General features: G+C 52.2%; 3 protein-coding genes across 11 annotated transcripts in view; all 3 read right to left on the bottom strand.

Moving 5' to 3' along the window:
• Positions 1-271: 271 nt before the first annotated feature.
• On the bottom strand, positions 272-2880 carry CYP26A1 (cytochrome P450 family 26 subfamily A member 1). Its single transcript, XM_071563726.1, has 7 exons — positions 2692-2880; positions 2289-2513; positions 1910-2197; positions 1641-1790; positions 1170-1304; positions 804-956; positions 272-613 (listed from the first exon to the last, which is right to left on the bottom strand). The coding sequence occupies exons 1-7, from the start codon at positions 2878-2880 to the stop codon at positions 272-274; spliced, it is 1482 nt and encodes a 493-aa protein (XP_071419827.1).
• Positions 2881-6649: 3769 nt separating this feature from the next.
• On the bottom strand, positions 6650-13893 carry CYP26C1 (cytochrome P450 family 26 subfamily C member 1). The gene is made up of 6 exons (XM_071563830.1): positions 13702-13893; positions 13401-13625; positions 12997-13272; positions 11208-11363; positions 7267-7773; positions 6650-6988 (listed from the first exon to the last, which is right to left on the bottom strand). Exons 1-6 carry the CDS (start codon positions 13891-13893, stop codon positions 6650-6652), a joined length of 1695 nt encoding a protein of 564 aa, XP_071419931.1.
• A 644-nt stretch (positions 13894-14537) lies between these two features.
• Positions 14538-16497, bottom strand: part of EXOC6 (exocyst complex component 6) — an 84820-nt gene continuing 82860 nt past the window's right edge. For 6 of the 9 annotated variants that reach the window (XM_071564269.1, XM_071564272.1, XM_071564273.1 and 3 more), the window contains one exon: positions 14538-15667. In XM_071564269.1, the coding sequence (XP_071420370.1) occupies positions 15535-15667 (133 nt within the window). In that variant the 3' untranslated portion in view covers positions 14538-15534. Of the gene's footprint in view, positions 15668-16137; positions 16150-16497 lie in introns of all 9 variants that reach the window. The other 3 variants (XM_071564268.1, XM_071564271.1, XM_071564277.1) reach the window with 1 other exon arrangement.

Here is a 16497-nt window from a genome sequence, read left to right as displayed (position 1 = left end):
CCTGAAATGTCTTCAAATGCTTAGCTGGCCAGCTTTCAATGAGATTTTTTAAATAGGGGAAAACTTATTTCTATAGAAATAACATCATCTAATTATGAATCAGAGACCCATAATTGTAGTGCTTGGGGGAAAAATATCATAGCCTTTTGAAATATTTAGAAGACATAAATAACTATTGTACATTTACAAGTTTAAATATTTTACTATAAAAAGTTACTATGTACATATTAGATGCTATATGGAAATCCAGTCAGAGGCAAGTGTTGAGCTCTCAGATTTGGCCGCTAAAACCTATGAATTTGGTAGGCAGGTTGTCCACAGGGTACACTATGGGGCCCGTTTTCATTGTAGGAGGTCCATTCAGCAGCTGCCAGTCACAGCTCCGAGCCAGCTCCACTGTAAATATTTTTAGAAGGACTTTTGCAAACTCTTTGCCCACGCAGCTCCTCAAACCCCCACCAAAAGGAATGAAACTGAACCTAGAGGAATCCTCTGGAGTTGGAGACATGAAGCGATCCGGGTTAAATTCTTCCTTGTTGGTAAAGAGATCTGCCACATCATGGGTATCACAGATACTGTAAATAACATTCCAACCTTTAGGGATCTGGTAACCCTATAAAAAGAAGAGAAAGGAGACATGAAGCACCTTGCTGTGTTAAATAATGTGAAGTGACAGCACAGGACACATCAGTGCACCCTCCTCCCCTCCTGGCTTCCTGCAGGTCACTCTAAGGCAGACAGGCTACATGAGTGCACTAGTATTTTGCAGCTGTTCTGAGCAGTTATGCCCAAACCTCACTTACATTTAGCTCAAGGGTCTTGAGTGCAATTCGAAATCCTCCAGGAACAGGCGGGCTCAGCCTGAGAGTCTCTTTGATGACGCAGCCTGTGTACTTCAGCTGCTCCAAGACCTCCATGTCCAGCTGCTTCTCTTGGTTGGTACTGCACAGTAACCCCTAGAAAGGAAGAGGCTGCCTTGACATTCATGGAGCAGGTGGCCACAGCTCCTGGCACGGCAAAGCAGTTGCCCCCCTCAGAGAGTTGTATTTTCCTGCCACCCCTCAAAGCAGGACACCACCTGGGTGAAAGGGTGTCCTATCTGGGACACCTGTCCTGGAGGTTCCTTCCCACTGCCCCCTTCTGTGAGAAGCTCTAGAGAAGACACACACCTTCACCTGCAGTTCTTTCCTCACTTTCTGCAGGACTTCGTGATGGAGCCCAAGGAAGGCAATCAGCGATGTGGCAGCACTAGCAGTGGTTTCATGGCCCCCAAACAGCAGCTCTGTGGCAGACTCCTTCAGCTCCTTACACAAAGGATGATAGAAGAGGGATAAACCAGGTCCTGAACACACTATCTCTATCAGGTGCACTCTACCATTGCAATGCTGTGCATTTCTCCCAGACTGGAGCAGACACCCAGGGGCCAGGAGGGGAGTGGTCAGTGCTGCTTATGCTCCCTGTGGACATGTCTCCCCATCCAACAGCTCGCTTGCAGCCTCTGCGCCCCAGCACTCAACACAAGCTTGTTTATTTCCCAGGCAGAGGGAGCACCTCCTGCTCTGCTTTTTATCCAAAAGAGAAGTGTAAAACCGACAAAGTGGCTGGGAGAAAGGGATGGATCTCACCCTGGGGAACCTTACCTGCATGTTGAGCTGCTCCCCATTGCCCTGCGTGTATTCCATCAGCAGCTGCAGCGCGTCCTTGTAGCCGCCCTCAGGCTCCTTGCGGGCCATCTTGGCACGGATGTTTTCCTCGATCTTGGCATGAATGATGTTGCGTGCCCGCAGGCCCTGACCACGCAGCAGGGAGAGCATCCTAAACTTGGGCTGTACTGCCATCCCTCCCACCCATCCCCCACTGCCCTTGCTGCAGAGGCATCTCTCTCCAACCAGCCCACTGTGAGCCTTACCCGGTAAAGCCCACTGAACGGCACGTCGATGGGGAGGGAGAAGAGGTTGCGGATCATCTCCTCGAAGGCCTCCACCAGCTGCTGCTCGCCGTCGGGGCTGGCCTGCCGGGGCTGGAAACCCAGCAGGATCCTCATGGCAATGCGAAACATGAGGCGCTTCACCTCGGGGTACACCAGCAGGCAGGGTCCGGCGGCGCCCAGCCACCGCGCCAGGCAGGCGCTCACCTCCTCCTGAATGACGGGCACATAGTGCTGCAGGGCGTCCCGGGAGAAGGCTCTCATGATCACCTGCCCGGGGGACCAGGAGGAATGGGACAGAAGCTCAGCCGCCGCTCCCTGGGCGGCCGCGCCCGCTTCCCCGCCCGCCGTCGGGCCGTACCTTTTTGCGGTGCTTGTGCTGCCCATTGTGGAGGTTGGAGAGGCAGCCCGAGCCCAGAATGGTGCGCACCGAGGCGGGCCACTGCACGGAGACGAGCCGGTGCTCGCCCAGCAGGATGTGCCGCACATTCTCGGCGCCCATCACCCGCACTGTGGGCCGCCCAAAGAGGTGAGTCTTGTAGATGAAGCCGTATTTCCTGCGCTTCATCTGTAGGAATTTCCGCCTCTGGACAGGGCAGAATGATAAAAATAATTTTAAAAGGAAGGAAAGGAAGAGGTAGGGAGAGCAGCTTTTTCCCACCTGGGCACGGGAGCCTGGCAAAGTTGCCGCTCAGCTCCCTCCCCTGCAGCCAGAGAAGCAGCCGGGGCACCTCTCCGCCTCTCGCGGCATCACCTCGCCTTACCTGCAGCACCAACTGCAGCGTCTCCCCGAAGAAGGGGAGCCCCATGGTGCCCGGGGGCAGTGGGAGCGGACAGCTGGGATCGCGGCTGCTTACGCAGTACAAGTCCCAGAGCTTGACGGCGGCCAGAAAGAGTAGCAGGGGCAGCAGGAAGGTGCACAGGGCGCTGGCGACCAAGACAGAGAAGCCCATGACTAGGGAGCGAGTCCCGCCCGGCCCCCTGGGAGCTCCGAGTGCGCGGGCCGGGCTCGCCGCGGGCTGCCTTTTATACCCTTCCCAGGTTGCTGCCCACCCTACCTTGGTCCGATAAATTAGTTCACCCAAAGTTCATCTTTAATTGCGGATTGCGGGCCTGGCTCCTCCCCTCGAAATCTTTAACTATTTGCTTTGCGTGGTGCATCCTGCCCGCCATAGACCGCTGCCGGGGAAGGAAAGGTGACACTGGGAGCGGCGGCAGAGGCTCTGGGCTCGCTGCCCCCGCACCGCATTCGGCGAGTGGGCTGCGGGACGCCGCTGACAGCCGCCGCCGGCGGCCGCCTTCTCTTCCTCGGATTTATCGCTGATGCTCGTTAGGGACCAGCAGCTGCGCCGAGAAATGTCCCGCGCCAGCACCCGGGGCCCGGCTGCCCGGAGACACCTACCCCGGGGCGCTGCTCGGCCGGCGCCGATGCGCTCTGCGAAGCTCCTTTCGCCCGTCGCTGTCGCCTCCCGGGAGTAGTGAGGTAGCGGCCGGGCCCAGGAGAGGGCGGACCAGGGGATCCCCGTGCTGGGGCAGCCCGGCGGCCCTTCGGGCAGAGCCGCAGCTCTGCCGCCGCATCGGCGGCGGCGCCTCCGCTGTCCCCTGGTTCACCTCGAAAGGTCCGGCTTGTATTTCTGCCGGTCGTGGAGGAAGGAGCCGCCGGGCAGCCGTCCGTCTCAGCCTCCCGATGCAGGTTCAAGCGCGGGTCAACGAGCGAAAGGGAGATGAACGCGGAAAGGAAACACCAAACCCGCCGTGCCCAGCTCCTCTCCCCGAGATCCACTGCCTACCCGCGCCTGAGGCTCTCTAGCATCCCGTCGGGGCTGTCGCGGTCGGGAAGGGGCGCTGGGCACCCGCCGGCATCCCCGCCTGCAGGCGCGGCGCGGAGTGGCTCCCTCCTGGCGCGAACGGGCAGGCACCGGGGGCTGCTCTCCGGGCGAGAGAAGCGCGGCGGTACTGGGGCCGCAGTACCGGGGTGTCCGGCAGGGCTGGGCAGGCTTTGCCGACCGGGGCTGCCGCCGCGTCCCGGCGCAGGAGCCGCTGGGGAAGGTGCGCCCGGCGCGGACTGCGACTGCGGTGCCGCGGAGCTCTCCGACGGGCACGGAGGTTGGCAATCAAGTATAGCGCTCGGGGTTTTGTAGGGTTTTTCTGAACACTTTTTACCTCTTCCCTCTGTTACTTTTGCTTTAGTGCTCCCAGACAAGCTCAATAAACGCTGGAAGTCTTGTGTCTGCGTATGGGAGATGTCACTTTTAATTATTATTTTTCTAACAATCAAGGCATCGCACGGGACTCTCCCTCCTCCTAGGATGCCGTGCGGGAGCTGGGCTGCCCGCCTCCGCAGCCCCTTGGCCAAGAGGGACCCCCCCGGAGGGTACTCCGTCGGCCCCGGGGGCAGCAGGCCCTCGGGGTACGCCGCAGTTCCGGGCGGCTCCGCGGGGCCCGGCCGGGAGCGGCGGCCGCGCCCTGACCCGGCGCTCTCCCCTTGCCGGGCGCTGACCTGCTTGTGACCTACAACACGGACCGTGACATCTGGGTGAACCCGGCCGGCAACCGCGCCAAGTTCACTGTCTATCAAAATAACGAGATACGGTGGCCTGAGCACCGATAATTGCCACAGGACGCCTTTATTATCTCCCCAGCTGTGTATTCCCCAGCCATCGGCTTGAAAAGAATCAAATGGTAAAGAGTGAAAGGGATAATTAAAAACATCTTGGAAGAGGGTCAAGAAATTAACAGCCTAATATGAACAAACTTTGATTACAAGTAACAATTATTACACTTCATTTGTAAATGCTCGTGTTTATCTGCAAACAAAATCAGTTTCAAGTCTTTTTTTTTCCCTGTAACCAGATTCATGTTACATTTTTCAGCGGGTGGCTACAGGGCTCGTTAGTGCTCGGGGTAATTTTTAAGTGTGCTGCTGGTGAAGCCTTGACCCTCCTGCACCGGGTGCTGAGCCCTGCAGGCCCAGCCCTGCTTGCAGTGGGACCCTGAATTGCCCGTGGTCTCAGCAAGCCAGCCAGCAGCTCCTGTTAATTAAAGTTAGTCATTGCCACTTGCACCTACCACCTACTGATTTCACCTCTGACAGGCAAAAGATAGAGCAGAGGCCCTGGTTTGCTACAGGGTTGGCCTGCCAACAGCACTTCACTCAGCCCCACAGTTCAACCTCTTCCAGATTTGACCTGTCACATTTAGGAGTCGTGTTTCTGCCCCAAGTAGAGTGGTGGTCATGGTACAGCCCTCAGATAGCCAACAGCAACATACACCCTGCTGCAGTGCCCCAGGCACAGACAGCCAAGGAGGATTGGCCAGGGTGAGGTCATTTGTAGCCTGGCACTGAAACAGGATGCTGACAAAGTTTCAGGAGACTGGAGAGCTCCCGGGGCCTTTCGAAAGGGACACTGTCTTTGTGCCACACTTCGGCCCTCTTAGGTCAAGCTGGCGCTTCATATAGAGCACACCACACCACCAGGCATGGGATGCACTGGAGGGACAAGGTGGATTATTTTCCCCACTGCATCCACAAAGGATGCATGACAGTGGGGAATAAACAGGAAGCTCAAAGAAACTTATAGACATGTTGTGGATCAAGGACTTGGGTCCAGCTGTGTTATCAGCACACAAGCAACAAGACTCAGCTCCTTTTACATGGGAGAGAAATAGCCCGTGGTGGTACTCAAAAGCCAACTAGAAAGGTGTCCTCAGCACCCAAGCTTAGCCCCAGGTGGATGGACCCATAGAGCTGCTGTCCTGGCATTTTCCCTGGCAGAGCTAGGTTGGCAGAGGTGACATGGTCAGTCTGGCCAGCCAGCCACCACAGGGCCCGTGTCACTTTGCAAATGTCCCCTCTGCAATGTGAACAAGCTTCATCAGGAACAAGGGACTTTCTACCACAAATCAGACATATTCAGAAATGTCCATTTTCTAAATGTTTGCTCCCTAAAGCCCCTTCCCTGCTTCAGTCCAATCCTGTGGTCAGGCTGTGGTTGGTAAGCACATCCTGTGGGGACCGCAGAGCAGGGTTTCATGGCAGACCCCAAGCAGCAGCATAGTGCTCAAGCACAACATACACAGCTATTACTACTGGGTGAATGAGAGATATCCTCTTTGTGCCAGCTCTAATGGGAAGTGCAGGAATGAGATTAAATATTTACAATAAAAACCACTTTACGCCCTATTACTCTAGCTAGAGCTAATGCCATGAATTGGGCAACTCTGGCTTGTGTTTTCCTGCAGAGCCCCCCTTCCTTCTTCTTACATCTAAAAAGCTACAGTGTGCAGGATGTTCATCCTGTCTCTCCTATAACACATCCACAGGAGATAAGCCTGGGACAGAAATGCTCTGGAAGCCTTATCTGTGGGTCTGTGAGTTTTGCTCCCCATCCCTGGTAGCTGGAGACCTGTATGGGGCAGGGGCTGGCTGAGCCCCCATGGCATATGCTCCCTGCCAGCAGCTTCAGTGGGTCTTGCCCCCAGGCGGGGGCTGAGGTTCACCCTGGTGCTAAGGAGTGGGACTCTGCAGGACCCTCCCTACCAGCCTGTACACCAGGAGGAGAAAAAAAAAGAAAGACCTGTAGGGTTTTGCTCTGCAGTGACCCAGTGCCATACCCAGCCTGGGGCAATGGAGACCTGCCCCTGGCACCTGTGGGGAAGCATCAGCTCCAGGGCAGAGGGGAGCAGCATATCCCTGGCTCAGGCCTCACTGCCATGGCCAGGCTACAAGGGGTGGAAGTAGAGCTGCAGCCCATCATCAACGGGGTGCACAATGGGCACGGTCTGCATGGTGGGGTAACCAGGGGTGGCCAGCTCCCAGCGGGCTGTGCTGACCAGCTCGATGGCCAGCAGCTTGAGGATGGCCTGTGCCAGCTCCTTCCCAATGCAGCTCCGTGCCCCCGCACCAAAGGGGATGTAGTGGAACCGGCCTGCAGCCTCCATTCGTGTGGCAGTGAAGCGGTCTGGGTCGAAGCTGCTGGGGGGGCTCTGGTAGACAGCAGCTGTCTCATGTGTGTCACGGATGCTGTACATGACACTCCAGCCTTTGGGGATCTGGTAGCCCTGGGGAGAGGAGAGAAGAGGGGCAGAGAGGTGCATTACATACCTGTGCTAGTATAGCATGAGTGGAGGGTGCCCAGGGACAGCCCCACCATATTGCCCACCTGCTCTGTAGCTCCCTTTCTCTCCAGCCAAGCTGGGACCCACAGAGGTTGCTGGGTGCCACCTCCCCCTGAACTACACTGCCAAGCAACACCACTGTGCTGAACGCAGGGTGCTTGCATGCAGTGACAACAGGCAGCAGTTCCTTAAGCAGCCTGCCAGAGTAGGGGGGCACTTACATCGAGCTCAAAAGTCTGCAATGCCGTCCTGTAGCCTCCGGAGACTGGGGGCAGCACCCGCAGTACCTCCTTAACCACACAGTCCAGGTAGCGCAGGCGGCTTAGCTTCTCCAGGCTGATGTCCGAGGCACAGTGGCAGCTCTGCCCTGATGGTGCCTGGAGGTGGGGGCCACTGCAGGGGTTGCTCCGGGGGAGAGTGGGTTCCAGTAGGGCACTGGTCTGGAGGGAACTTTCCTCCACTGAGGCTGTGGGCTGGCTCTCGTCCTTGTGGACATCTTTGGCTGTGTAGTGGAAAAGTGGTTTCTCTCTGTCTCTGCTCTGGATGGTCAGCGTGTTCAGGTAGGGTCCTGCAGGGCAGCACTCACACTGCTGGTACAGCTCATGGGACATCAGCTCCTGCCTTATTTTTTCAATCACTGAGGGGTGCTTCAGTAGCAGGAGGATCAGAGAGGTGCTGGCACTAGCCGTGGTGAAAAAAGCAGCAAATATGAGCTCAATTGCTGACTCCTGCGAGAGGAATGAAGGTGACAAGTTTGAATACCATTTTAAACTGATTGTGATTTAGACTATTCTCACCTTTTTCAGATTTTGTTCCTGTGCAGAGGGACCTGGCCCCACTCTGCTCTCCACAAACCTGTACCCATCCTGGGTTGGCAAGGAGCAAACCATTTCTCTGTGAACTGGACATCCACTCACCAAGGGACTGATGCAGAAACACAGCTGAATGCACATCATCTCCAATCCAGCTCTTCTGAGCTTTTCTCTCAAGATTTACCAAGTTTAAAGCATCATTTTAACATGCATTATAGCACATTGAAGGAAGTCCATTTCAAACATTACACTTTTTATCTTCATCTGCCAATTACCCTTTGCATCCAGCTTCTACTTTTCTGCCCAGGCAGTGGATACGAGTGTGTTTATTCAAAAATCCTAGATGTGCTGGCAGCTAAAATGGGTTGTATTTGATCCACCTCCAGTTATAATTGACCATTTGCTTACCTGGGAGGGGTCTTAAGCCGAGAGTTTGAAAGCAGAAAGACCACTCTGCTATAGCAGGTCAGCCTGGGAAGTGCTGTAGCTGTCAGGGAGCACACACCAGGCGAAGAACTTGCTCACTTCTCAAGCTTTACAGCCTGAGCACAGCAGTGTTCCTGATAGCTCCACAGCAGATGTATCCATAACAAGTTAGGAGTTAAAAAGCTCAGATACAAGGACCATAGCAGAGCCAAATCTGCAATACATGCCTTGTCCCAGTTCATGGATCCCCATGCAGCCTCTCAGTCTTTGTTGTACTGTCTGCAGGGTCTATATGGAACAGTAAATACCAGGTTGCTGTGGGCTGTTTGCAAATGGTTTTCCAAAAATTAAGGGTTGCCCAGAGCTGCCCCTAATTCCAAAAATTAAGGGGTCATGGCATGTCATGTCTCTGACTGCAAATGTAATGCTTAAACCTACAACACCATCTGAAGGTGCCAGCGGCTCCATAGCACAGGACTGGGAGCACCAAGGCCAGAGGCAAAGCCAGAGAGAAGCCCAGGGGAGAAGTACTAGGAGCTGCCAGCTTGGAAGGACTGGGACCTTGCTGGCACTAAGAGCACTAATTACTCCAGTCCAGGAGCAAAGCAGAGGAAAATCCCCCAGGGACACAGAGCAGTTTCCTCTCACACAACTATGTGTCTGGACTTTAAATTGTTCTGACACAACCAGTTTTGGGGAGGTGAAGCCACAAAGACAGAGAAAGGACACCCGAAGCCTGAAGGTACTTGGACCCAAGTCTGATAAGGTCAAAGAAAATGTAACAAGGATGACTCTTTGCTACCATTCCCAGTGCCATATATTGGCTGGACTAGATGCTTTTGCCAAAGTGCAGCTCTCAAGGGCATCTTTCAGCTGAAATAAAACCTCTGGAATAACAGATCCCTGTCAATCCCGATCACACCTCCTGCAGGCATGAGCAGGAATTTTTACATTCACAGGGTAGCAGACCCAGATGAAAAGAAACCTCTCAGTTCCACCACTTGCAATTAAACCCCAAGACATTTCAATAGCATGCAAAGAATTTAGGACAAGCTCTGCAATTCGAAACAACAGCCCTTATGACTCTCTGCATCAATCTCTGACAGTGCTGCTGCAGAAGTTGTGACACTGAGCTACTGACTTTCCCTCCCTACTTCTACAAGGCCAACATAACCAGGGCCTGGAAGGCAGCATCTTCCCAAGCTTCACGAGTATTGTCCCTGTACTACAGCCCAACTCTCTGTCCTGGGAGCAGCATCACAGTTCTACTCATCCAGCCAGTGACAGCACTGTTATGTAGGATGGGGTTTTTTTTAATATTCTCAAGGTTTTAAATATTTTAAAACAGGACTTTTGGCAAAGCAATGTCTTTTTAATGACCTTTACATTTCAAAGGTCCTGGTGAGCTCATATCAGCAGTCCAAATCACTATGTATTCAGGCAAACTTCTGGAAAAACTGTCCTTCCAAATCATTGGAACAAAACGCAAATAAATATCTAGTGTATGCCAGTGTTTGGAGTGTCTCTCATAGACAGATATATCCACAACTCTGAGACCGCTTTGGACTTTTTATCCAATTTGCACCATTTCATGGAATGAGAGGCCTACTACTGTTTTACTAGGGTGAATATTGTCATAATTGCGAACACAGGAAGTTCAGTTTGCAAGATAGAAATTTACCTGTAAAGGTACTGGACAGAATATCAATATACTATAATTTGAATCACCTGGCCCCAGGTCACTGCCATGTCACTCCATGTTACAGTTAATATCCCCTTATTCCATTTGTGGTAGAGCCAGGGACATGATGAGAGATTGTGAAATTATTTTTGTGTAATATTCATGTGAATAATAATAGAGATTAATTAATCTTAATCACATTTTGAATCTGTCAATTATTTTAAAAATTACATTACAATAAAAGCATTCTATTATAATAAATAATAACAATTACTTCATTAATATATGCTGTTTCTAGTTATATCTAGTAGTTGCTCTAAGTTTTTCATATATTTTAGATTTAAAGATCACATTTTCACAAAATTTATAAAATATTAATTTTAGATAGTTTTCCTTAAATACTTAAATAAGATGTAAAACTACCATTCAACTAGATTAAAATACTTTTAAACCATATTCAGCTGCTGCACCCATGCAAAACTGCTTCAAAACTTTCTATATCTGTCATGACACCAAGTGACCTGGAACTATGAATGATGCAGGACAAATTACAATTTTTTTCCAAGATCTTTGGCAAAATACTTTTCACATTCACTTGATGGTTTAGGCTCATTAAGGATTATTGGGATCATCCTTAAGTCACAGTCATGCATTGTATTGCATCATAACAACCCACAAGCTACATGACCTGATTAATGATGAGGTGATAGGGAATGACCTGGAATCCGTTATTGCATCCCTTGACACATATCATTTCAAGGACTTCTGGGCCGACAGCCCTGAGGAGTACAGTGATACGATTTGCACACTGTGCTGTGCCATGTGCTGGGATATGTTTGAGGAGCACACAAGTAGCTCTAAATATTTCCAAGACTGTCTTGGAGGTTTCTGAGTGCAGATGTACAGAGCCTTAGCACAGTCACATAACCCTACCAGTATCCTACGTCAGGCTGAAGGCTGGTGGCCACGAAGAGGAAAGACGGCAGATGAGGCATTTATTCCCTTTTTAAAAACCAGCTCTCTTCTAATGCAAAGAGACACAGTTCTATAAGAGCATAAGAGCACACCAAGTCCAGGCTTCCTTACTTGCACAGGAGCTGGTGTCCTCACAGTTGGTAAGAGGAGGGCTGGAGCCAGTGGCTGGTGGTGGATGCCTACAAAACCTTCTTCCTGCCCCGCAGCCCACATCTCTCAGACAGACACCAAGTCAGAAGGAACACTGTGAGGTAGAGGTTCTCCTTACCTTTAGCTCCTGCATGGTGAATTCTTTGCCGTGCTCCTTGGCACTGTTCATTATGAAATCCAGAGCATCGCTGTGATCTTCTGGGTTGTTTCTGTGCAATTTTTCCTGTATAGCCTTCTCCATAAACTCATGTAACATGTCCCGTGCTTTTATTCCCTGTGAGAGGCAGACACAGTTCAGGAGAACCTTAGGAACTGTCCCCCTCTCCAGACAGACCAGGAGAACCCAAGTGTAACAAATCCTTAATCCCAGGATCTGTAACAAGAACAGTTTGATCCGTTGCCCAGCCCCAGAGCCTTGCAAGAGGCAGCAGTTTGGAGGGAACTGCTGCACATTCCATTGCCTTGCTGTTGAGAATCAAATGCAAATCACAAGAAACTCTCTTAAGAGGAAAAGTAGCATTAAACCCACAGTACCAAGTCCCTGAGCAACCCACAGTTATGTCAGGTCCAAAAGAAGCTTGTCCAAAGGGACAAGAAGAGGTAACTTAATAAAACTGAGTCCAGAGAGCAAGACATATCTGAGACAGGAACAAATGAATGGCTTTACCAGGGCATAGTGGACAAAGACACATTAATCTCAGTTAGCTCATCTTCAGTTGTATTGCACTCTGATGCAGCAAAACATTCATGTAAGATCTCAACAAGTCAAGCGATCAGCAATCTCCTTGCAAAGTGGGATGGATGGACGGATGGATGGAGTCACAGAGCATGTGACTCTTTATCAAGATGCCTTCTGCAAAAGCCAGAAGGACCAGAGATTTGGAAAGAAAAACAGCCATGACCAGATGTTGGGAAGAAGATACAAAGACTTAGATTTGGGGTGGGAAGGATTGGACAAAGTAAATAGGGCAGGGAGCAAAGAGAAAGACAAGGGGACCTAAATGCAAGTTGAAGATGTTGCTCTGGGGCCAGACAGGCTGTGGCTGACCTGAGAAAGGGCAGGAAGGGATAGGATGTGAGCGGTGAAAGCTCCCCCCGGTGACAACCTGCAGAGGGAAACTGGACAGGGAAACAAGAGCTTTGAACCTGTGAAGAGCAGCAGGGACACTGGGGGTGAACTGGAACTGGCTGGGTAAGGTGATCCAAAGTGGCACAGCTCACAATGGAAATAAAAGATGAGGGAAGGCCCGGCTAAAGGGGCCAGGAGACTTCAGTTGTCGTGTGGAGAACTCAAAGCCAGAGGCGGGAGGAATGTGAAAGGAAGGGTGGTGGTACACAGGACTAATACTTAAAGCAGGAGTGTGGGGAGGCAGGTAAAGAGGGTCAGAGCAGCAGGGAAGAGATTGCAGGTTGAAAGGGGCAGAGATGACTGTCTACCATGTTCCTCTGTGCTGCTGGGCTATAAGTCTGAGGATCGTAAGACAGTCCCAAGTCCTTGGCCTGCCTGAGTTGCACAGGGAATACTAAAGTAAGGTGTGCTGTGCCCACCTGTCTTTGTGCTCATGCCCACAGACCCCTCTGCCATGGGCTGAAATGAGTCCAGGTGGGACAAGATGGACAGGCCCAGCCATGATGAACTAACCAGAGGAAACACATGGACTGAGAGAGAAGAGTAGCCATGCACTGTACAATGGAGCTGGAGCCAGTGCTCAAAGGTGCTGGAAGCCAAGCAAGAGCAGGTGGGAAATGCAGAGGAAGGGCAACCAAGTCCTCAGACCTGGAATGCGGTGCTACAGATGTCCTGGCCCATTAGAAATGCCCCTTGGTGGTCCTGGGGACAAGGGGTCTGTGCTGCCAGGGCCCAGGCCCTTGTCCCCAGCTAGAGGGAACAGGACAAGCAGCAGTACCTTGCGCAGCCCGCTGAAGGGTATGTTGAGGGGCAGGGAGAAGAGGTTCTCCACCAGCTGTTCAAAAGTTTTGGCCAGATCCTTGAATTGCTTTTCCTCCAGGCACAGCCCCAGCAGAATCCGAGCTGCAATGCGGAAAGTTAAGGTTTTAGCGGAGGAATAAACTGCAATGGAGCCCGGCTCCATGCACCAGCCCCGCAGCTCCCAGCTCACAACCTTCTGGATCCGCGGCAGGTAGCTCTCCAGGGCAGCACGGCTGAAGACTCTGGCCAGGATCTAGGAGGAGAATGGAGTAACAGAGGTAGGTAGTTAAAGCAGGGGGAGCACACACGTCACCGAGCCCAGGCCCAGGCAGGAGGTGCTGCCTGGGCTGTGTGCCCTGTCGGGGTGGCCACGAGGCTCACCTTACGGCGCTGGCGGTGCAGGTCACCAGTGGAGCTGAGCAGGGTGTGGGAACCCAGGATGATATGCGTGCTCTGGGGCCACTGCGCGCTGACCAGCGTGTGCTCGCCCAGTAGGATCTTGCGGATGTTCTCAGCGCCTGTCACCCGCACCACCGGCCGGCCCAGGAGGTGGGTCTTGAAGACGTTTCCGTATCTCTCCCGCCGGGAACTATGGAAGCGGGAGCCCTGGGGACGAGCTGCGGGTCAGCCTATGGGGTCCATCAGTCCCTTCCCACCCCGTCGCTATCCTCCGGTGACTTACCTGGAGCAGCCAGTGCAAAGTCTCCCCGAAAAAGGGCCAGCCCATGGAGCCCTTAGGCAGGGGCAGGGCGCTGGCGCGGTCCCGGCTGAGGTTCCAGCGCAGCGCCCACAGGTGCCGGCACAGGGTGACCAGCAGAGCCAGGGCCAGCAGCGCCAGCGCCGCCGCCTCGGGCCAGGAGAGCCCGGCCGGCATCCTCCTGCGGCGGCGGGACGGGGCGGGCGGCTGTGGCAGTCAGACGCGGGGCCCCGCAGCTCGGATACCGGCGGCGGGCGCTGCACGGCGGGTCCTGCCGGCTGCCGCCCGCCCGCTCGCCTCCTGCTGCCGGTTCGCCCCTCGGCCACATTTATATAGATATTGGCCACTTACGCCCGATCCACCTTCGGAGATGACGTATCCGCTGCATATTTAAGCGGCGCGGCCAAGTGCGTTGATTGGCGCGGGAGAGCCGGGACAGCGGCCGAGGGGCGCGGGGACGCTGCGAGGCAGCCCCCCCTTCGCGGCGCCCCAGCCGGCGGCGGGACAGCTGCCCCGGCAGCGGGGTGCGCCCTTCGCCCCGCCGGGAGCCCCCTCGGGCCAGCCCGCCTCGCCGTCCGGCCGAGGTAGTGAGTCCCGTCCCGAGCTTCCCCGCGGGGCAGTGCCCCGTCCCGCTCCGCAGGGCCCGCCGCCCCGGGCTTCCCGCACTGCAGCGGCAGTCGGGGCGATCCCGCAGTGCCCCCGACCGGACCCCCGGCCGCCTTCCCCGGGTCTAAATCGCCAATGAGTCGGGACCTGCACAGGTCCCGCGAAACCAGCTCTGAGGTGCGTGTCAGTGTGTGAAATTAAACAGGAAGACGGGCGAGGTTTATATTACTGTATTTAGACCGTCAATAACTTAAAAATACAGCAAAAATGTACATTATTTTTACACGTTCCATTTGATTTGTATTTGTTAGACATTCTCTTAGTGTCTAAAATAGCCAGGAGGGGACAGTGCAAAGAGACCGGTGGTGGGACAAAATGCTAATCGCTGGGATGGAGCTGGCGGTAGAAAAGCGCATACTGCGAAACAGATGCGGCACGAAACCAACAGCGGCAAACCTATTCCTTACTGCAACCTGGGAAAAAGAACCCGGGATCTTACAAAATAGAAATAGTAACCCTGAGGAACACAACCCAAACGAATCAAAATGACACATTATAAAGAACTCAAATGGTTATTTACATTCACAACCTGAAGATGAAACCCTTTTGGAGAACAAAGCCTAAGTCCTAACGCTAAATAGGTATCGATATCAAGTCTAGTTCTCAGGTAGTTTTCAAAGGTACTAAAAATCAAAGACTTTTTCATACCTCCAGACTACAAAATCAGATATACAAAATTATGTCCAATCACTTTAAGGCTAATATACATTTAACGCAGGAAAACGATAGGCAGCATCTGAAACACAAGTATCTCAATGCTTAAAAACATTAAATTAGGACTCAACCAGAAAACAGCAACTAAGGGATCATTTCTCAAATAATTCCTACCCAGAGCAAAATATTGGACAACATATCTGCAGATATTTAAATAACGTATTTACAGTTCAGCTGTTCCATGTACAATACAACTGCGCTGGTTTTTATTGTACAGTCCCATTTTTTACTATTTGTTTACAATATACAAAATAGTATTTGATCCATTAAAAATACGTACAAATAATTGTTTGTTGAAGACTCCATGTACAATCCATCTACTGTATTTTTCCTTTACTCGGTCAAACAAATGTCCTAACTGGTATCGCTGTTTGCTTAGTAGAAATAACGTCTAAGAAACACCTCTTGGCATGATGAGATATTGTTGATTTAAGAGGCCTATGTGTGCTGGGACATACCATTCACTAAACTCCTAAGTTGCTTTACTACAGTCTCTATTAGCTTCTGCTTGTCACGATCATTCTTTCTGAATTGAGCAAAAATGTTGTTCTTTTTGCTGGAATCTTTCATTCTAGAGAAACAAAAAAGCAAATTACACAAACACATTAGAAACGTAATTTGAAAAGGAAAAATTCGACTATGGAAATAGGTTTACTATTGTTCCTCTTTTTATCTTTCTGCTAATAAGAACTGAAAGATTACAAAACCTGTTACCTTTATATTCTTAAATTAAACTTTTGCAATGCAGAACTCGTTTTAACAAATACTACTTCAGAAATAACCTGTAATGATCAAGCAAATATCCCTTTGGCAGGACCTTGGCCCTACCAACTGGCATAGGAGAGAAGCAGATAAAAAATCCAGTTAACATCATCTGCTTCCACAGTAAATTCAGACTCGGGCAAACGGGTGAGTTTTGCTCACAATCAATAAGGAGCATCGTTTTCACTGATTTCCCGTACTGAAGGATTTTAAAACGAATTTCGGGAAAATAAATAAGTAAAAGCAACAATATTTTGTAACAATGTAGGCGATACGTACCCTCTGTGAACTCTGCAAATGATATATTCATCACAGGCAGGAGAAGAGAGAAAAACACTGTTAGAAAACGTCTTTAAACCGCAGTGTGTTCTCACGCGGTTTTTACCAGGAGGTTGGTACGGGGCTGGCGGCACCGCGCCCTCCTCATCCTGCCCTCCCAGCCCGCCCGCCTGCCCAGCCGAAAGGCTCGCACCGCTTCGGCACGGGCAAATCCCACGCATTTCCTTTCCCTACAGCGGCAACTCGTGCTGCTACGGCGGCCCCGGCAGCGGGACACGGACGCGCTGCCGGCCGGGCTCCGGCCGCCGGCGCTCCCGGCAGGGCGGGCGGCTCCGGCCCCGGCCCCGCGTCCATCCCCGC

This window comes from Pithys albifrons, chromosome 9 (genome assembly GCF_047495875.1).
Source record: "Pithys albifrons albifrons isolate INPA30051 chromosome 9, PitAlb_v1, whole genome shotgun sequence".
Lineage (NCBI taxonomy): Eukaryota > Metazoa > Chordata > Aves > Passeriformes > Thamnophilidae > Pithys > Pithys albifrons.
This window is presented reverse-complemented; position numbering and strand designations above follow the sequence as displayed.

Excerpts from the sequence above, each read along its gene's own strand:
- CYP26A1 (XM_071563726.1), bottom strand. The coding sequence starts at position 2,880 with ATGGGCTTCTCTGTCTTGGTCGCCAGCGCCCTGTGCACCTTCCTGCTG. Across the intron at positions 2,514-2,691 it reads CGCTGCAGTTGGTGCTGCAG|AGGCGGAAATTCCTACAGAT; the intron begins GTAAGGCGAGGT and ends TGCCCTGTCCAG. Across the intron at positions 614-803 it reads TCAAGACCCTTGAGCTAAAT|GGTTACCAGATCCCTAAAGG; the intron begins GTAAGTGAGGTT and ends TTCTTTTTATAG.
- CYP26C1 (XM_071563830.1), bottom strand. The coding sequence starts at position 13,893 with ATGCCGGCCGGGCTCTCCTGGCCCGAGGCGGCGGCGCTGGCGCTGCTG. Across the intron at positions 13,273-13,400 it reads TGCACCGCCAGCGCCGTAAG|ATCCTGGCCAGAGTCTTCAG; the intron begins GTGAGCCTCGTG and ends TTCTCCTCCTAG. Across the intron at positions 7,774-11,207 it reads TCACCATGCAGGAGCTAAAG|GAGTCAGCAATTGAGCTCAT; the intron begins GTAAGGAGAACC and ends TTCCTCTCGCAG.